The sequence below is a fragment of the Ambystoma mexicanum genome, chromosome 13 (assembly GCF_040938575.1).
Source record: "Ambystoma mexicanum isolate Mex_15411 chromosome 13, UKY_AmexF1_1, whole genome shotgun sequence".
NCBI classification, from domain to species: Eukaryota; Metazoa; Chordata; class Amphibia; order Caudata; family Ambystomatidae; genus Ambystoma; species Ambystoma mexicanum.
The window spans coordinates 717,650,049-717,672,022 of record NC_090938.1 but is presented as its reverse complement, the minus strand read 5'-3'; the positions used below and the strand labels follow the sequence as shown (position 1 = coordinate 717,672,022).

At 46.5% G+C, this 21,974-nt stretch overlaps 1 protein-coding gene across 3 annotated transcripts in view; it reads left to right on the top strand.

Moving 5' to 3' along the window:
* The first annotated feature begins 1,234 nt into the window (after positions 1–1,234).
* The window catches only part of LOC138521788 (E3 ubiquitin-protein ligase TRIM39-like), a 177,177-nt gene continuing 156,437 nt past the window's right edge, over positions 1,235–21,974 (top strand). For 2 of the 3 annotated variants that reach the window (XM_069634872.1, XM_069634871.1), the window contains exons 1-3: positions 1,235–1,706; positions 5,818–5,913; positions 16,875–17,105. In XM_069634872.1, the coding sequence (XP_069490973.1) occupies positions 1,293–1,706; positions 5,818–5,913; positions 16,875–17,105 (741 nt within the window). In that variant the 5' untranslated portion in view covers positions 1,235–1,292. The remainder of the gene's footprint in view (positions 1,707–5,817; positions 5,914–16,874; positions 17,106–21,974) is intronic. The other variant, XM_069634873.1, reaches the window with a different exon arrangement.

Here is a 21,974-nt window from a genome sequence, read left to right as displayed (position 1 = left end):
TGCTCACTGAGCCATGCAAGTGCTGGGGCGTTTTGCTTCGCCTCCCTCTGGAACAGCGCCCTGCCACTCTAAAACTTGAGGAGAACCATCTTTCTTCCTGCACTTATCAGACCTACCCTGTCTGCTGCCTTAAACGTAGCACTTGCAAATTGCTGGCTGCACTACCACTGTTTGTTGCCTTTATTATTTATTTATTGTTATTTATCTGTTTCTCCTCTGCTTCGCACTTTCCACTTCTCCCCCCTTCCATGCACTTTTCCCCTCACACTTGCGTGTTCTCAATGTCACTGGGCCTAGTAAGATCGCTGTTTTATTCTCCTCTGTTCCCCTCCCTTGCCTTGTCACGCTCTGAAACACTTGTGTACGAGCGCGATAGAAATAAAATATCAATGCCTGCCCCCTGGACTCCCAGCAACAATTGCAAACTGTTTGGCTATTTACCCATTTTTTGTTAAAAGTATGCTCTACAATGCAACATTTTAACCTATTATTTAAAAAAAAATTCACAGGGGGAAACCCCCCCGAACCTCCCCTTAATGCCCCTCCACTTAAAAAAGATTCACCAGCCGCCACTGGCCCTCAGACTGTGTTGGGAACGGGATGGGGGAACCGAGGGACTATGGTGGGAGCACAATGGGCGGGAACCATGGGATAGTGATGGGAGCAGAGTGGGGAGAGCCCTGGGTGTGTGATGGGGTGGGGAGAGACCAGCGACTGGGTAGGAGTGGGATGAGGGAGCCCAGCGACTTTGATGGGAGCAGGTGACGGCGCGCAATATATACTGTCCATTTGGCATTTCTGGGGGGTCCCGACCTGCCCAAATTTTGCTCAGGGAGGCCCTGGCCAAAAAAGTTTGAAGACCACTGCTCTAGACAGTGCTCTGAAGCAGCTCTACTAATCAAGGAGCTTTAAAACACACCAAAAAAGAATACATTTTGGCAAATACCAATGTGGAAAAATGTGCTTGAAAATATTGGTTGAAACTTCATTTCAAAAGCTTTCCGGAGGGGGACACCCTCGACATTTTCCCCCGTACAGGTGTTGTTCTTGCCTATTTGCTGTAATGGGGGTTGGGGGCTCTTTTAAAACATTTTCCAGGGCTACTTTTCGTTCCCAGTCCTTGCTCGACTGTGGACACGCCCTGTCAGCTTGATAGGCATTTCCTACAGCCAGTAAAGACCTCACGCTCCTCCAGGGTGTATAAGGAAGGAGAAGAGACTGACACGCCCACTTCATGGTCTCTGCTGAGAAACGAAACTTTAATTCCTTGCTCTTCACAGCTCGGAAGGAATATGGCCGCAGCCGCCCAGCTCCAGGGCCTGAAGGAGGAGGCCACCTGCTCCATATGCCTGGAATACTTCACAGACCCGGTGTCTGCGGAGTGTGGACATGCCTTCTGCCGGTCCTGCATCACTCAGTGCTGGGAGGGACTGGAGACAAACTTCCCCTGCCCCCAGTGCAGAGAAACTTCCCAGAGCAAAACCCTCCGACCCTACAGGCAGCTGGGGAACATGGTGGAAATGTTAAAACAGCTTCAACTTCCTAATGCGACCCCCCAGGAGGAGAATCTGTGCGCAGAACATGAAGAGAAACTGAAGCTGTTCTGCGAGGATGACCAGAGACCCATCTGTGTGGTGTGCAGCATGTCACGTGATCACAAGCCCCACACAGTGCTCCCCATCCAAGAAGCAGCCCAAGAGTACAAGGTATGTGTGATATAGGGAAATTGGCGTGTTCTCACACACTGCTCCCCACTCCGGAGGCTGCCCAGGAGTGGAAAGTATGTGTGCTGTACTGTACTGTGCACCAGGGACATGGGTGAATTCGCCATACAGTGCTCCCCATTCCAGAGGCTCGCCAGAAATAAAAGGTGGGTTCTCTACATAGAGTGCCCCCTATTTCTGAGCTGCCCAGGAGTACAAGGGTGTGTGCTGTAGGTCTGGGATATGGGTGGGTTCTCAGACAGTGCTACTAATTTCTGAGGCTGCCCAGGAGTATGTAGAATGCACACTAGAGCTCTGGGCGTAAGCAGGGCGTACACAATGGTTTCCATTCCAGACACGAGTGTCCAGGATTACACAGTATGTGTGCTGTATGTTGGTCGAGGAGAATAGTGGGCCTCCGCCATCCAGAGTAAAATGGGCATCGTTGTGGATATGATGGCACTCATTATAACCACAGTGAACCCCTTAAGGAGGACGTCCAGCGCGTGCAGCTGCACAGTGAAGAGAATCACACAGCTGTTTGCGTGGCAAGTCTCCCTGGAGCATGGAGCCCACACATTGTGTCCACACCCTCCCTGCACCCTCATACGTATGTAAAAGGGCCAGGAATCACAGAGTCTGTCCAAAAAACCAAAGTGTGCGTTAGACGGGTCTGGGCTCTTAGGATGCACCCTCTATATCCAATATAGGAGACTGCCTAAGGGCACACTCTGTATATTATGTGTATATTAAAGTTCACACCTTGTGCCGTCTACAGTAAGATACTCAAGAGCACACAATGTGCACATTGCAAGCTTGGGACCAAAGAGTTGTCACATAATAAGGCTGACTAAATACATGTTCCACGATGCTTCCCAAGAGTACACATGATGTATGTTCCATGGCTTGGGAGCCTAAATCTCATAGTGAGTGGAGGCTGACACAGAATACAGGGGTTTATGTGGCATGTCACTGCTGTACCGTTGTGCCTTAAGATATGCACTTGTGAATTTAACCTTGTCTGTAACTGTATCAAGGTCATTCTTGTACCCAGTGCCTAAGATATGCGCCTGGTTGCCCTCGGGCCTAGCGCGCTATACAAATAAATAAAATACAAAATACATGTCTTGGGATCCTAACTCTCGGTCTAAGTGGAGGCTGCTCAAGAGTACATGGTGCATGTGTAGCATGTCTTGGGATTCTAAAACCCATGCTGAGGGGACGCTGCCACAGAGTACAGAGGGTACATGAGGCATGTCTTGGGACCCTTAATCCCCTACTGAGCAGAATGTGCCACATAATACAAGGGTGTATGTGACATGTCTTGGAATCCCAAAGCTCATGCTGGGTGGAGGCTGCCCAAGATCACATGGGCCATGTGTGGCATGTCTTTATGTGGCATGTCTTGGGATCCTAACTCTCGGTCTAAGTGGAGGCTGCTCAAGATCACATGGGCCATGTGTAGCATGTCTTGGAACCCTAATTTCCTACTGAGTGCAACTTTAATGACCTGGATCCCAGACAAGGTGTGAAGTAATGTGGAAATGGTGCATCAGGTATTATTCTGCTCCTTGGGTGTGCAGTGGTGCATAACAGGAGAACCTTCATTACCTGCCCTCTCTGGGAGGAGACAGTCCCAGAGGGTCAGGGGCCCTGAGGTCTGTGCTGGTGTTCAGTGTACTGATAGTGCCTCGGGGGAGTGTTCAGGTACAGGGACCCCCACCCCAATGTGTGTCTGAGGCTGAGTGCCCCACCTGCTCTAGCACACATGACCTGACCCATGGCAGTGAGGTGGGCAGGACACCTGAAAGTGATGAGTGGGCACTGGTCCCCGGCAGTGTCGACTCTACCACATTTACTATAACAGGGGACATGTGACACCTGCGAGGGAAGGTGACTGGTGCTTTAAACCAGGCAGCATCCGTGACACTGTAGCTGCTATCTGGCTGCCGCTATCCCCATGATGGAATCCCACAGGACAGGCAGTAATCCTGCATGGACAGGTGCTGTCGCTTTACCTGCTAGTAGTAACTCCATGTCAAAGTGTGGGTTCCAAACCCATAAACTGGCGAAGCGGTGGCCTGACTTCTAATGACGCCCTTCTTTTAAGGAAATAACGGAAGATTGTTCCCGAATGAACCCCTTACATCTCACTTATTGTGACTGCAGACCCACTTCTTCACCTTTTCTGACTCCAGACCTCTTTCCCCACTTCTGGACTGCAGCCCCTCCCACCCCCACTTCATCCAATGGCGACTTCTCTGCTGATGGGCAAGGGGCCCTGCCCTGGGGCACAGTCCCATCACATGTGAGGCTGGCGCTGCTCTATGCTTGAGGAAGAATAGACATGTTCATAGGACAGAGGATCAGCCTTTTTTGCGCTATAGGGGCTTTGGGAAACCTCTTACCCGTTACACTGGCAAAGCCAGACCTACTGGCTTTGCCAGTGCTTGATTCTTTTATTGCATCTCTCAATGACAGGCCATCTAAGTGTAAATCACTGTGAAATGCGTTCTTACCAAGGAGGTGGTGCTGGGAGCCTAGCGTACATTAGTGTCAGTAGCAGATGCAACGCCTGGCCTATAACTAGGGTGTGGGCGGATAATGCATGTTAATGCCCTCCCCCTGGATTGCATTGCAATAGTAGTTACTAGAGCAAACCATGGTTGATATTGAGGTTTCTGCGTAACCTTTACTCTCTGATCAGTGCACTGCATGTAACTTGGCATGTGCCCAGCATGTGACCTCACACATGACCTCACGTGTGCTGTGTGTCCCAAGCCTCGCTGCAGATGCCCCTGCTGAGGGTGCAAGTTCCAGGACCATAAACCTCCCACCGTAGGAGGGTCTGCTGAGGAGAACTAGGTGTGTTTGTGCCAGGGCAAGGATCTCAAATCAGGTTACATATGTGTCGGGGGTAGTGTCAACCCTCAAGAGCCATATGAACAGAGTGCCTTCCAAGGTGGATGAACTATGGATTGTAAACCAGTCTATGGGAGCAGCTGCGAGTCTGAGGGGGCATTCTTTATAGACTCTCCATTACCCTATGGGAGCAGCTGGGAATCTGAGGGAGCATTCTTTATAGACTGTTCATTAGCCTATGGGAGCAGCTGGGAGTCTGAGGGAGCATTCTTTATAGACTCTCCATTACCCTATGGGAGCAGCTGGGAGTCTGAGGGAGCATTCTTTATAGGTTGTCCATTAGCCTATGGGAGCAGCTGGGAGTCTGAGGGAGCATACATTATAGACTGTCCATTAGCCTATGGGAGCAGCTGGGAGTCTGAGGGAGCATTCTTTATAGTCCATTAGCCTATGGGAGCAGCTGGGAGTCTGAGGGAGCATTCTTTATAGACTGTCCATTAGCCTATGGGAGCAACTGGGAGTCTGAGAGAGCATTCTTTATAGAGTGTACATTAGCCTATGGGAGCAGCTGGGAGTCTGAGGGAGCACACATTCTATACTGTCCATTGGCCTATGGGAACAGCTGGGAGTCTGAGGGGGCATTCTTTATAGACTCTCCATTACCCTATGGGAGCAGCTGGGAGTCTGAGGGAGCATTCTTAATAGAGTGTACATTAGCCTATGGGAGCAGCTGGGAGTCTAAGGGAGCATTCTTTATAGGTTGTCCATTAGCCTATGAGAGCAGCTGGGAGTCTGAGGGAGCATTCTTTATAGACTGTCCATTAGCCTATGGGAGCAGCTGGGAGTCTGAGGGAGCATTCTTTATAGACTCCATTACCCTATGGGAGCAGCTGGGAGTCTGAGGGAGCATTCTTTATAGAGTGTACATTAGCCTATGGGAGCAGCTGGGAGTCTGAGGGAGCATTCTTTATAGAGTGTACATTAGCCTATGGGAGCAGCTGGGGGTCTGAGGGAGCATTCTTTATAGACTGTTCATTAGCCTATGGGAGCAGCTGAGAGTCTGAGGCAGCATACATTATAGACTGTAAGTGAGCTTATGAGAACATAAAGGGTGCGGAGGAGGCTTTCTTTATAGACTATATACACGCGTAGGGAACTAGCGAGGCTGTCCTGGGAGCCTTCAGTCTTGTTCTGTGTAGATTATTCATTTGCAGGAAATCTTTTGACTAACAAACTGGTTTTATTCTTTTAGGATAAACTTTACAGCCACATGGAACATCTGAAAAAAGAGCTGAAGGACCTGCAGGAGTGGGTAGAGGAAGAAAGCAGGAAAGCATCGGAGCTCGAGGTGAGAGCAATGGCTTCATATATGTGGCTCAGGGCAGAGAGGCACAAGGGCCCCTTTGAGAGTCCATGGAGCAGTGCTGGGTGAGTGAGCTACGAGACCACCTTATGAGAGTACAAAGAGTAGAGCTGGAGGGGATAGATACAAGACATCCCTGAAAGGGAGAGATACAAGACATCCCCTAAGAGTACAAGTAGCAAAGCTGGAGGGGAGAGAGACGAGACCTCCCATGAGAGTACAGAGAGCAGAGCTGGAGGGGAGTGATAAGAGACATCCCCTGAGAGTACAGAGAGCAGAGCTGGAGGGGAGAGATACGAGACATCCCCTAAGAGTACAAGTAGCAGCGCTGGAGGGGTGAGATACGAGACATCCCTTGAGTGTACAGAGAGCAGAGCTGGAGGGGAGAGATACGAGACATCCCCGAAAGGGAGAGATAAGAGACATCCCCTAAGAGTACAGGTAGCAGAGCTGGGGAGGAGAGATACAAGACACCCCCTAACAGTAGAAGTAGCAGAGCCTGATGGGGGAACTATGAGACATCCCTTGAGAGTGCAGGGAGCAGAGCTGGAGGGGAGAGATATAAGACATCCCCTAACAGTTCAAGTAGCAGAGCTGGATGGGGTTCTATGAGACATAGAGAGTGGCTCAAGAACCTTGAGAGTGTAGAGAGCAGAGCTGGATGGGAGAGATGCGACACATCCCCTAAGAGTACAAATAGCAGAGTTGGAGGGGAGCGATATGAGACATCCCTTGAGAGTGCATGGAGCAGAGCTGGAGGGGAGAGATACGAGACATCCCCTAACAGTACAAGTAGCAGAGCTGGATGGGAGACGTACGAGACATCTCCTGAGTGTACAGAGAGCAGAGCTGGATGGGGGAACTATGAGACATTCCCTAAGAGTACAAGTGGCAGAGCTGGATGGGAGACGTACGAGGCATCTCCTGAGTGTACAGAGAGCAGAGCTGGATGGGAGAGATACAACACATCCCCTAAGAGTACAAATATCATAGCTGGAGGGGAGCGATATGAGACATCCCCAAAGAGTATAAGTAGCAGAGCTGGATGGGAGAACTATGAGACATCCCCTAAGAATACAAGTAGCAGTGATGTATGGGAGGGATACGAGACATCCCTAAAGAGTACAAATAGCATAGCTGGATGGGGAACTATGAGACATCCCTTGAGATTGTAGAGAGTAGAGCTGGAGGGGAGAGATACGAGACATCCCCTGAGTGTAAAGAGAGCAGAGCTGGAGGGGAGAGATACGAGACATCCCCTGAGTGTACAGAGAGCAGAGCTGGAGGGGAGAGATACGAGACATCCGCTAAGAATACACGTAGCAGAGTTGGAGACGGGAGAGAATTGACATCCTCTAAGAGTGCCAGGAGGATGAGCTGGAAGTACGACATGAGGGTCCTATGAAAATAACAAAAAGCAGGAACGGATGCAGGGGAGTCAGCGACATAAGGGAATGATAATAAGGAAACCTCCTGTGGATACCGTTCCATAGTAAGTGCATTAGGGGGTGTATAAAAACCCTCTAATAGTGTGCAGCGAGTGGTAGAGCTGAGTCAGTGGCAATGAGTGAAGCTCTTGTACTATGTACTATGTACAAGAAGCTCTTGTGCATGTCTGTTCACCATCTTTGCAGCCCGGCTTTGCTGTGGAAGACGATAGCCCGGGTGTTTGCTCTGGAGCTTCTGAGCGCCGTATGTCTCTCTCAGACCTTCTCCCCTGTCTCCTGCTCATGCACATCTCTTTAGAATGTGTGTGTGCATTTTAGCCAATGTGAAGTTGGGTGGGGATGGCCAAGTCCCTACTTGCTGCCCGTATCGAGCTGTCAAGTGGATCGGTGCTTTGTGATCGACTGGAGAGTATGTGAGAGTAGGAGACTTATTATGTGTCAAGCTAGACTGCATTTTTGGCATGCAGGATCGCTGTATTGTAATGGCAGAGCTGTTGTGCGGTTTATCTTTGTCATTGAAAATGTATGATAGCAGATGCATGTGGGTGTGAGGCCTTCCATCCCGCCCTTCCATCCCGCCTCCGAGGCTCCTTTCCCCACAACACAGGCCAAAAGACCTGCTCCACGGCACGCAAACCACACCATTTAAACAAAGTTAGACTATTGCAATATTCTACTTCTAGGCACTTGCGCAAATAACATCAACAGACTTCAAACCGCGCAAAACAACGCCCTCAGAGCTGCCCTCAGTATCCCAAAGAGAGATCACATCTCCCAGGCGAGGAAAGATGCCCACTGGCTCCCCATCAAAGAACGTATAACATTCAAGGCCCTCACGATCATTCACAGGTGCCTCTCTCACACTGCCCCAGCCTACCTAGCAGAAAGAATACACCAGGCTCCAGCCCACAGACCAAAACGAGACCAATACTCTCACCTACTCTGAGTCCCAGCTTTTAACAGAGCCAAAGCTGGCGGCATTAGCTTCGAAGTTCTAGCCCCAAAAGCCTGCAACACCCTCCCGTGCAGCTTAAGAAACGTAGAATCTCTCACAGTGTTCAGAAAAATGCTAAAGACTGAACTTTTCAACTAGAACGCCGAACATATTGTCTCAAACTATGTTCCTCTGTAACCTCGGAACACCCTTTAACAATGTTCTGTGTTCTCTGTTTATTGTACTATTGCTTTCTAATGTTTTGCCCTAAAACCTGCTAACTGAACATTCTGTAACAGCGCCACGATGCCTCCAGGCCGCTGGGCGCTTTATAAATACAAATAAATAAATAAATAAATACATTTAAGAGACCAAGGAAGCTAATGTGAGTGCTGCCAGGCCCCCGAACCACCTATAGCCATCATGTTATATTTCACGGGTTGTGCTTTAAAAAGCACAAAGAGCGCTGCGTGCGCATTTGTCCCTCTCCCCTGCCCGCTTCCTCAACCCATTTCCATCCCGCCTCCCAGCCCTCCCACACAATCTGATTGGTCCCCTTCCCCTTAATAGACAATATGACCAGGGCAGCCCTGCCCAGCAGCCCCAGAGGCTAAGGGCCCCAAGGCAAAGGGTGGCTCCTACAGCGGTGGCTCCAGACTGTGTCTGCAGGTGTCAGCAGGGGAACAGGCAGCCTAACAGTCTACTAACACCAACTCCTCATTCACTTTTAACAAAGCAGATGACACTGCCCCCACCTACGTTTGCCTCAAGGAAAAGGAAAGCAGTAACAAGCACCTAGTATACCCTAGTTACCATTTAAAAGCAGCTGTAAAACACAGAGAAACTTACATCCTTCTCCCGAACCCCCACTCACTCAGGGACCACCCCCACCTCCACTAAAACCTTCCTGAGATCACCACGAGCAGCCTCAACAGTATCCACAAGAGCTAGACGAAGACCACACTGCCGTCAACCAGCATCAACTGACAAGGTAGGCACAATTTCAGTTACAAGTAGCCACGCTACTACCTATAAATCTCAAATCTAGATGTGTTTAAATCTGCCATTTTGTGAAACATAGGCCTCCCTCCAACTATCTAGGCGTCTCAAATCCAGGTGTGGTTAGATCTGCCATTTTGTGAAACATAGGCCTCTTCCCACTATCTATAGTCTCAAATTCAGGTAGATCTCCCATCTTGTGAAACATAGGCTTCTCACCCACTATCTAGGAATCTCAAATGCGAATGTGTTTAGACCTGCCATTTTGTGAAACCTAGGCCTCTCTCCCACTGTCTACGAGTCTCAAATCCAGGTGTGGTTAGATCTGCCATTTTGTGAAACATAGGCCTCTCTCCAACTGTGTATGAATCTCAAAACAGGTATGGTTAGATCTACCATTTTGTGAAACATAGGCCTCTTCCCACTATCTAGGAGTCTCAAATCCCGGTGTGGTTAGACCTGCTATTTTGTGAAACATAGGCCTCTCTCCCAATATCTAGGAGTCTCAAAACCAGGTGTGGTTAGATCTGCCATCTTGTGAAACATACTCCTCTCTCCCCCTATCTAGGAGTCTCAAAACCAGGTGTGGTTAGATAAGCCGTCTTGAGAAACATAGGCCTCTCTCCCCCTATCTAGGAGTCTCAAATCCAGGTGTTGGTAGATCTGCCATTTTGTGAAACATATGCCTCTCTCCCACTATCTAGGAGTCTCAAAACCAGGTGTGTTTAGACCTGCCATTTTGTGAAACACAGGCCTCCCTCCCACTTTCTAGGAGTCTCAAATCCAGGTGTGCTTAGATTTGCCATTTTGTGAAACATGCCTCTCTCCCACTATCTAGGAGTCTCAAAACCAGGTGTGATTAGATCTGCCATCTTGTGAAACATAGGCCCCCCTCCCCCTATCTAGGAGTCTCAAAACCAGTTGTGGTTAGATCTGCCATCTTGTGAAACGAAACATAGTCCTCTCTCCCCCTATCTAGGAGTCTCAAATCCAGGTGTAGGTAGATCTGCCATTTTGTGAAACATATGCCTCTCTCCCACTATCTAGGAGTCTCAAAACCAGGTGTGGTTAGATAAGCCATCTTGTGAAACATAGGCCTCTCTCCCCCTATCTAGGAGTCTCAAATCCAGGTGTTGGTAGATCTGCCATTTTGTGAAACATATGCCTCTCTCCCACTATCTAGGAGTCTCAAAACCAGGTGTGTTTAGACCTGCCATTTTGTGAAACATAGGCCTCCCTCCCACTATCTAGGAGTCTCAAATCCAGGTGTGCTTAGATCTGCCATTTTGTGAAACATATGCCTCTCTCCCACTATCTAGGAGTCTCAAAACCAGGTGTGGTTAGATCTGCCATCTTGTGAAACATAGGCCTCCCTCCCCCTATCTAGGAGTCTCAAAACCAATTGTGGTTAGATCTGCCATCTTGTGAAACGAAACATAGTCCTCTCTCCCCCTATCTAGGAGTCTCAAATCCAGGTGCGGGTAGATCTGCCATTTTGTGAAACATATGCCTCTCTCCCACTATCTAGGAGTCTCAAAACCAGGTGTGCTTAGATCTGCCATCTTGTGAAACATAGGCCTCCCTCCCACTATCTAGGAGTCTCAAAACCAGGTGTGCTTAGATCTGCCATCTTGTGAAACATAGGCCTCTCTCCCACTATCTAGGAGTCTCAAATCCAGGTGTGCTTATATCTGCCATTTTGTGAAACATAGGCCTCCCTCCCACTATCTAGGAGTCTCAAAACCAGGTGTGCTTAGATCTGCCATCTTGTGAAACATAGGCCTCTCTCCCACTATCTGGGAGTCTCAAATCCAGATGTGGTTAGACCTGCACCCGAACTACATTAAAGCATACGGTACGTATACCTTACACCACGTCTGTGGACACAGGCCGCAGGCACGGCCAAACATCCATGCACCGTAGAATGCAGCTATAGCTATGTTATTCCTGTCTAGCAGCACACATAACCGTCTACATTGAAACACCTGACGTACCTCAACACCTGTGCCACTAGCATACAGCGACTACCAACGAAAAGAAATTCGGTATAGCTGGGCACACATCGAATCTTCAACAATAGCACTCTATCCCTAACCACCAACAGTGCCCACCCACGTACCCGACCTTTGGGCTGCTTAGTGGAGCCTAGCTAGCCACCTAAATCCTAAGCCGGTGAAAATGCACACAAGCATCTCTTAATCTACACTCTTAAAACCTCCACCACATTGACTGCGGTAACCTAGGGCGTTACAACCACAAAGCGCGTTGAGGCCATACAAATGGGGAGAGAGCGCTATATAAATAACTGAATACAATACAATGTCCCAGGTCTATAGGTTGCTGTTCCTCCTACGAGGACCTTTACATAAGTGGATGCTACCCTCAGAGCCGGAACCAAATGCTGACTCCAGAAGTCTCCAAAGTCGCACCTGCACTTCTATTTGTAGGTTCACTGCTGCTTTGGGATTCCATATTTTAACATGCTCTATTTGGGAATGTTAAGGAGGCCTCGCTCAGTCATAATTCAATAAAAGCCCCATCAGTGACGGAATTGTGCAAACAGCAAAGGTTTTATTCTCAGTCGACTGGGGGCCGTTACACAAGCCAACGTTGATCAGTTAACCAGGCAAGGACTCAAAAGCCTGCCCCTTTTGAACACACCTTTATTGAGAATACAGCATTGCACAATATTTGTATACTAATCTAAACCTTAGATTTTAACATATTCTAATTTGCCCTTTTACTTAAAGGTCAAAACACTTCCTGAAACACATTACTCCTTATGCAAATTAGCAAGACTAGGTAGTTTCCCAAATTTCACCGACTCATTGACATATGTTTCAACCTTAACACTGGACAAAACAAGTTCTGGAAATGACCCACGTCTTCAGACGTCTTAGCACACTGTGTCCAAGACATGGATAAGTTGTCTAGTTTTCTATTGGCTAATCCATCTTCTTATTTATTTGTGACTGTATGCCAGTTTCACTGGCAAAACAGCACTGTGGAAATAATATATTCTCCCATTTGATGCTGCCAAATTGTCTGCACCTGGATTGCCCAAGCCCCATCCTCCAACCGTGGCTGGGTTACTGGCCACCATGTTTTGAGCTCTTCACAGCTATGTATTCTCTGGGCTTTCAACACCCTGCCCTGAGGCCTATTTCTAATTTAACACATGCCATGGTATTCATTTTAAAATAAATGTATGCCTGTTGCTGTGATATTTTTTATGTCAGGAATCAATATTCTGTGTTAATGTTGTGAGCACTGCAAGCGTACCTATATGTTATATGTTGCCCTAAACAAGTGTGTCCCGTGTTACCTATTTCCAATGTACATTGCCTTGTATAAGGGCAGCTAAACTACCTAAATAGACAATACTCCTGAGTTTTCAATGTTGGGCAGGAGGGAGGGGTATAGGCCCTAAATAAAATATTTACCTATCTGTCACAGAAGAGGGGGGCTGCTCCTCTACATGAACATTTTAGAAAACCCACACTTTCACTAGGACCACTTGTATTTACTTTGATGCTTAAGGACATATTTGATCCTGGAGAGAGAGAATCTCCTACACTCCCAGACTTTCCAATGGATCTGCTGGTGAAATCTGTTTGGGTTTTATTCAGTGACAAAGGGTGCTGTGTTTCCATGAGAAATTCTTGTGTCCTTACAGGGTACCCCAGCTCAAACATCCCACTTTCTCCCTTCCAATTCTCACTTTTCAATCCCTATTGGACACGTGCTTTAGCTGTGGGACTTGAAGCTGACTAGTATGGACACATCCCAGTCAGATATGTGCGTAGGGTTTTAAATATTTCATTTTCTGGGAAGGATGTTCACCCAAGTCTTCATCACAAGGATCAGGGAATGGCATCACCAAGACCTTGAAGCCAAGAGTACAAGGAAGAACTCTTAAGAAAATATCACAAGGCCAGGATTCCCAGACGATTTTAAAGGACCAAACACATAAGAACTACATCTCCTGGAATTCCCTCTCTCACAAAGGGAAATCTGGAGCAGATCTGTGAAACTCAACTAGAGGTATAAGGAAAAGAAGACTATGGGGAAACCCTAATCATCCCACAGAAGTAGCTCCCCAGCCCGCAAGAGACACACCTCTCTCCCATTTAACAGCATTGGTGACTGGGTGAAGCACAAGTCTTCCCTGTGCAAGACCAAGTCACACAGAGAGGACTTCACTTCTTCCCCCACTTCAGGAAGAATTGAAGACTTGCTCATGCCCAATTACTTCCCTGAAGCTACCTCAGCCTCCAGGCCCATGCTACTCCCCCTGAGTGGTCCTTCTGGTATGTCTCTACTGCCTTTGACTAACATCGGGCGTCTGCATGCTTTGCTGCATCTTCTCCTTGGGCTTCTGGTCCTTCAGCCGACCTCTGGATCTCTTGGTTTGGGTCTCCTCTGGCCCTCCCTGGAGTTGTTTACGGCCAAATCTGCATCTGAGGGGTATAGTATAGACTTACCTTCATTTTCCCCATACAAGCAGACGCAGCTCTCCAGATAATTTTTCTAAGTAGGAATGTTTTACTCCCTATTTTTGAAATTGGAGGTGAAATAATTTTTCAGGGAGTAACAAGTAATTTCTTCTCTCAATGGGGATATTTTTTAGGAGACTGAAAACATTTGATCTAAAAAAATAATTGTAACCATATATCTTTGCTCCTAGCTATTCATGCAGCTTATAATGCTTATAATGCATGTTTACATTAAAATCTTTCCTCAGATTTGGCGCTAATATTAGCACTCCTTCCTGTTCCTCTGCTCTACAAATGCCATAGATCCAAACCTGTCCATTGAGCAATGTGAGTAGCGCTTCTTCCTGTGGCGATGCTCTCCAGTTGCCATGGATCTGAACATATCTGTGGAGCTGTGTGGGGTAGCACTCCTTCCTGTTCCTCTGCTCTCCAAATGCCATCAATCCAAACCTGTCCATTGAGTAATGTGAGTAGCGCTCCTTCCTGTGGCACTGCTCCCCAGATGCCATGGATCTGAACATATCTCTGGAGCCGTGTGGGTAGCGCTCCTTCCTGTGGCACTGCTCTTCAGATGCCATAGATCCAAGCCTATCCATTGAGCTGTGGGAGTAACGCTCCTTCCTGTCTCTGCTCTCCAGATGCCATGGATCTGAACATATCCACAGGGACCAGTGATGCACAGCCTGGGGCAGGAGATGGGGCGGGGTGGGGGGCTAATACAGAGAGCACTACTGCTGCCCACAGGGATCAGTGATGCATATCTTGGGGCAGGAGATGCAGAGCATAAACAGATAGCTCTGCTGATGCACACAGGGGCCAGTGAGGCACAGCCTGGGGCAGGAAATCGCAGTTGAGACAGGAAGCACTACTGCTGCACACAGGGACCAGTGATGCACAGCCTAGGGCAGAAGATGGGGTGCTTATACAGCGAGCACTACTGCTGCACATGGGCTTCAGATGCACAGCACAGCATGGGTGCGGGCAGAGCCACCATATGGGGCATATACTGATCTTTAGCTGATTGGCAGTCATTAATCAATAATTCACGTGTGTTAGGTTTAATATTTTAGAAGTTATTAAGAGGAAACCACTGCAGGTGTTACTTGTAGGTTAGAAGAAAAAGTGGCAGAAAAGGCCAGCAGGATACAGCGCATAGAACGGCAACTTATGTGGCTGTGATAGGGCTGCGGCTGAGAGCTTGAGTAGGAGCCTGCCAAATTCCCACTAGAAATTGGAATTTAGAGAAAGAAAGGGTTTGCTCTCAAACTGCGCACACACATAGAATAATAAGCAAATGCAAATTAAATGAGTGGTTTTAATCAGAACTGGTGCAGCCTGACACGTGTTTCGAGCTTCCCGCTCTTCTACTGAGGCTGCTTGTGCAAAATTATAAAACATTGATGTACAACGAAAACATTTGTTAAGCATGATTCAATAGCAAAACAAACCAGTCCCCAGACCCAGGGCAAGGAGGCAGTTAGGGTTTGCCAAACCAACACATTAAGTATATGGTTTAAAGTAACAGACAGTTTCACCGAATGCACATATCAAATCAACCCAATTCAAAGAAAGGAAATTAAAAACACAAAAAGTGCGTAATTCGGTGGAAAAAATATATCACATTATAAAACAATGAGAAGAGGGGGGAGAGAGAAAAAAGACAAAAGAACAACAAAATTATTCAGTGAGAGAAGATGCTCATGGTAATCAGCCAGAAATACATGTATAAGGCCACTGACTGTTAAAATTGTACCTTAATCTTGGCTAGTGTGTATTTTGAATACTAGAGAAAAATGCAAAATTAAAAAATGTTTTATCAAGTGGCAACTTAATAAATCGAATACGATAAAAAGAGGGGTTGCAAATATGTTGCGTCATAGAAAATTGTTTTAATATTATATAAATAGTTTTATCCCACTTGACACGTGTTTCGAGCTTCCCGCTCTTCTACTGAGGCTTAATCTTGGCTAGTGTGTATTTTGAATACAAAGGTAGAAGTTGAGTAATCTGACAAAGTTAGGCGTGGGCTCCCATTATTTTGCAGTTGCACGAATGAATTTTCAGTAAACTGGAGCCAAACGGAGACCCACACAGAGGGTCTCCGTTTGGCTCCAGTTCCCCACATAGCAGTGAACGTACTGCAAGATAATAATTTACTGAAAATTCATTCGTGCAACTGCAAAATAATGGGAGCCCACGCCTAACTTTGTCAGATTACTCAACTTCTACCTTTGTATTCAAAATACACAGTAGCCAAGATTAAGCCTCAGTAGAAGAGCGGGAAGCTCGAAACACGTGTCAAGTGGGATAAAACTATATATATAATATTAAAACAATTTTCTATGACGCAACATATTTGCAACCCCTCTTTTTATCGTATTCGATTTATTAAGTTGCCACTTGATAAAACATTTTTTAATTTTGCATTTTTCTCTAGTATTCAAAATACACACTAGCCAAGATTAAGGTACAATTTTAACAGTCAGTGGCCTTATACATGTATTTCTGGCTGATTACCATGAGCATCTTCTCTCACTGAATAATTTTGTTGTTCTTTTGTCTTTTTTCTCTCTCCCCCCTCTTCTCATTGTTTTATAATGTGATATATTTTTTCCACCGAATTACGCACTTTTTGTGTTTTTAATTTCCTTTCTTTGAATTGGGTTGATTTGATATGTGCATTCGGTGAAACTGTCTGTTACTTTAAACCATATACTCAATGTGTTGGTTTGGCAAACCCTAACTGCCTCCTTGCCCTGGGTCTGGGGACTGGTTTGTTTTGCTATTGAATCATGCTTAACAAATGTTTTCGTTGTACATCAATGTTTTATAATTTTGCACAAGCAGCCTCAGTAGAAGAGCGGGAAGCTCGAAACACGTGTCAGGCTGCACCAGTTCTGATTAAAACCACTCATTTAATTTGCATTTGCTTATTATTCTAAGTGTGTGCGCAGTTTGAGAGCAAACCCTTTCTTTCTCTAAATTACTTGTAGGTTACTTTATGATGGTTAATATAATAATCAGAAATATAATGTTTGTCTTTTGTTTGTTTTAAATCTAATTTTTAAGGCAAACATTATGAACCAGAGAGAGAAAATCCTTAGTACATTTGAGCACCTGAAGCAGTTTCTGGAGCAGGAGAAACAGCAGCTGCTCAGCAGACTGGAGAAGGAGCAAGAGGAGAACATGAAGAAGATTCAGGAGAAACTGACCCAACTGGAGAAGCAGCAAAGCACCCACAGGGACCTGATCACAGAGCTGGAGAGCAAGTGCCAGCAACAGGATGTGGATCTCCTGAAGGTGAGGGGGGATCAGGGATCTATAGAACTATAACAGTGATCCACTCACAGGAGCCTGATCACATAGGAAGTAGCAGCAACAGGATGTGGATCTACTGAAGGTGAGGGGATCTGAAATCTATAGAACAAGATCAGCAATCCACCAACATGAGCCTGATCACATAGGAAGTAGCAGCAACAGGATGTGAATCTGCTGAAGGTGAGAGGGGATTAGTAACCTAAAGTTAAAGAGCAGCAATCCACCCACAGGGGTATGATCCCAAAGCTAGAACAGAGGTGCCAGCAGCAACAAAGGGAGTTCCTAAAGATAAGACTGGATCCGAGATCTATAGACCTGCAACAGCAGGAATCCACTGCCAGGGACCTGACCACAGAGCTGGAGAGGAAATGCCAGCAGCAGGATGTGGAGTTATTAAAGGTAAGACGGGATCAGGGATCTATGGACCTGTCACAGCAGCGATCCACTGCAAGGGACATGAACACAGAGCTGGAGAGGAAGTATCAGCAGCAGGATGTGGATCTACTGAAGGTGAGCAGGAATCAGAAACGTATAGAAATAGAGCAGCAATCCACCCAGAACTACAACAGAGGTGCCAGCAGCAGGACGTGGATCTACTGAAGGTGAGAGGGAATTGGGGATCTATGGCCCTGTAACAGCAGCGATCCACTTTGGAAGGTCAGAATATGGACCAGCGATTCTGATCCATTTTCAAGCCATTTATATTAAACACAAAGATGAAACTCCTAACTGTCTCCTCAGTCGTTGTTGGGTCTCCAAAGAAAACCGTCCCTGTCCAACTCTAACCTATTCTATCCCTGCCACTGTATATATAGAACTAAGGAACAGGAGAATGACTCCCTTCTCCTGTATTTTGCTTTTCAGTAATGTCAATTTTAGTTCTTGGCAATTCCTTGATCAAGTTCACACAGTTCAGAGATAGGGTTCTTCAGCTTTTCCACAGTGTTCTTGACACTTTTTTTTCCCCTCTTTATCTTCCTTCGATCTCACTTTTGGTCTAATGTCCTTATTGTTCCCTCTTGATACAAAGTCCACTTCCTTTTCTGGCTGGGCCAGTTACTCACTCTTCCATAAGTTTTCTCACTTTCTTTGTACACTTCTTTATCACTGGATCAAGTATTAAGATCCCAGAAATGGTCTTGGCTGGATTTCCACTTTTTTATATTACTGGGACGAGTATGATTGTGCTAGTAATGATTCACTCTTGGCTCTCTCTCTTTATTACTCGGACGAGTATGATTGTGCTAGTAATGATTCACTCTTGGCTCTCTCTCTTTATTACTCGGACAAGTATGATTGTGCCAGTAACGATTCACTCTTGGCTCTGTCTCTTCTGTATTACTGGCATGAATATGATTGTGCCAATAACAATTCTCACTTGACTCTCTCTTCAGGGTTTCTGGGACGAATATGATTCGTAAACTCGATATGTTCGTGTTCCCTCCCGGGTCTCCCGCTGTCCTCGTTACCTTTTTGTCTCAGGGTTAGTGTTACCAGGCCTGTTAGCAGGATGGGAAACTCTTCAACCTTCTTCAGGATGCCTTCTCTCTCTTCTCCGGTTTCCTCTCTTGCTCCGCACCTATCCCTGGATGTCAGAGTCTCGGTGATGTCTGCGTAGTTGTTGGACTGCACAGTCCACCCCTTCTGGGTCACGCCACCAGTTACAAACAGCTTGCTTCCTTGGGGTTTCTCTGCCCCAACACCTCCTGCCTTCAGCTGTCTGCGGAGCCGTCTTCCACGCCAGTTAGTCCCTTTGTCAGTCGGCAGGGTTCCTCGCGGTATCTCCTTCTCTTCAGCAACACCTGCTGGAATCTCCTGGGCTTCTCTCCACGCAAAGCATGTTTGAAACTCCAGGTCTCTCTTCCTGCTTCAGCTCCTCCTTCTCGTTTTATCACGTGCAGCTGGGCCTTCCCCAATTTAGGATCCCAGTCCTTCTCTTTCTCTTGAGTACTCCATATTACACAATCTCTCTTCTTCTTCACAGTACTTGATGCTTGACTGTTCTGTATGCATCGATCACTCTTCTTCACAGCACTTGATGCTGGAGTGATCTGTATTGCTCTTGAATATTTCTTCTTCTTGGTATCTTCAAAATATACTTCTTCATAGTATACCAATGGTTTTACATCACAGTAACAGATATTGTTTTGGTCTTTCTGTGACTTGGTCCTCACTAATGTTTTAGGGTTGAGTACATCAGGGAGTTTGTCAGTGGAATGTGAGTCATTGTCCCCAAGGGGGGAGTCTCTCCCAGTGAGGTCCACTTGCCTCTACCCCTAGGGAGGGTATCGCATAGAGGGCTCACCTCCCTAGCCTCACTGGGAAAGGCTCCCCCATGGGGAGAAGTGACTGAATCCTGTGATTCCTCACCACCCACGGGACTTGATCACAGAGTTAGAGGAAAGTGTTAGCAGCAGGAAGAGGATTTACTGTAGGTGAGAGGGGATCAGGCAGCTATAGAACCAAAAGTGCAACATTTCTTCCATATGGACATTAAATCAGCACTATAGGGGTAGTGTCAAGAGCACAATGATAAGAAAAGGTCACCCCTTGAACTTTTTTAATAGTAATTCAGACGTACAAAACCATATGTTGGCAACTGGATCCAGAAGAGACCATTTGGAAATAGTCAACTGGAATGTGTGCCAGGGCAGGCTGCATTTAAGTTGAGAACTAACAACTGCAGAGGATATTTACAGCTAAGGTGGGATATCTCAAGTCACTCTATGTCAGCTTCTACTAAATACGGTTCTTAATGAAAATATATAAGTATGTAATTATCTACATCAAGGTATTAAACACTAACATTAAAAATGTAATCAATACAATATATTCACCTCTCGATTTTCCTTCATAGCAGTTCAGGAGATGCACATAAACTCCATTTTCAATAAAATGATAAGATAGCAAACAGTTGCAAATGGTTTCTACTGGTCCTAGTTGCTGACATACAATATCATATATAAAATGCTTAGGATGTCAGTGCAAAATCAGTTCACACTTTCATCAGCAGGTGGCACCAAAGTGCTGCGGGGAATGGTGTGTGATGCTATGAGAAAGTGATGGGTGCAGGTGGGCAAGTCCACACTCTATTAACTTTATACTCAGTGCTGTTACCCTTGCCCAACCTCTTAGCTGTCCCTCTTGTTCCACAGTTTGAGGACCACCCAAGGGTTGCTGTGCGATGGATCTGGTCTCCCTATTGGTCTCCTGATACAGGATGGCCCCCAATCCCTCCAGACTTGCATCCACATGCAGGATGTAAGGCTGCTGGGGATCTGCATGGGCCAGGGCTGGTGCTGTAGTGAGGGTCTGCTTGAGCTCATCCAAGGTCTGCTGGCATTGGTCTCCATCCTTCACCAATGGGGTCCCAAGAATGTACATTTTGTGGGACTGCTGGTACTCCTCTTGCCCTTCTGGGTAGTGTAAGGGTGTGTAAGGAGTAGACTGGCACACGGGTGGTATTGTAGTAGCTATAGACTTTTACTGTGGGGAAATGAAGAAGGAAAACTATATCTATCCTGTAAGGGAGGCATGGTATCACAAGTATGACACTGACACAAGAGCTAGAAGTTTCAAAACCTTCAATAAATTATTGGGGTTTTGAAAAACTCCTACTTTGCCCTATAGCTATGATGAGAGTAGGCTCTACCATCAAATATCAAAGAAAACACAGTCCTAGTCAGTCTATGTCAAATCAAAATGGCCTACACTAAAAAGAAATCATGCTTGCCCTATCTCTTATACAAATATTGTGTAAAGGGGAATGTGTATGCAAAATAATGTCGGTGTTATAACATAAAAGATTGAGGTGGCTGAGTCAGCTCTCCTCCCCATGTTGGACAGCACGGAGTAAGGTAGACACCGTAGACAGGATGAAACACACTGGCTCAGGTTATCAAAAAAAGGGCAGTTCAAAATGTGGGTCGAGGCCCGATTGGCCTTCCACGTTAAAGTCACTTTCAGTTCACTAAAACTTTTTTTTACAGTTCAACAAAAGTTAACATAGGTCTCCCTATGTTGGGCTCGGACCTCTCAACAAAAAGTACCTGATTCAACGTCACGTAGGTCTCCCTCAGTCGGGCTCGGACCTCTCAACAAAAAGTACCTGAATCAACACCACGTAGATCTCCCTCAGTCGGGCTTGGACCTCGCAATGATAGCACTTGCAGGGGTTCCTTTGCCCAAGTTTTATTCAGATTCATTAGGGATTCCCTTCCCCTAACTTATTTCATATTCCAAGTCTCCCTCGGTCGGGCTTGGACCTTCCACTGATGTTGAAGACTTTCGAGTGTGCACAGCTTTTTCCATATACCTCCACAGGACCACTTTGACTTTCACTTTATCTCTCCCTTATGGTATTTGCCCCAGTGTCTCTTGGTCTTAGTAGTTCCACAGCACAATCAGGAAAATTCAAAAATCTTTCTCTTAAAGCAATCACCTTTTAACTTCACCTTTCAATGGGATTAATATTGACCATTTCCCCCTTCAGAGTTAGTTCACTTTGACGCTTTTTAACAAGACATGGAACCATTTCGTGGAGACTTTAGAGTGAGCAATTCCCTTTTGCGGGACCACTCCGCTACTCTGTATCACTGGCTTCACTGTTATCAGTAACGTTGAAGTTCACTACTGGTTTGCTTTCTTTCGTATCTCATCCGCACGCGCGCAACCTTCAATCGTAAGATATACTGTTGCGGCTTCAATCTTTCCTTGACACAAACCGCATTTCATCTCTTTCGCTAACTCACCGGTTGTGTGCATTCCTTTCTTTTCTCTGCGGCTTTGATTCACAAGTCGAGGTTGATACCACAGGCTTGGCCTCACCTCCCCAACTCTGCAGTTCACCCA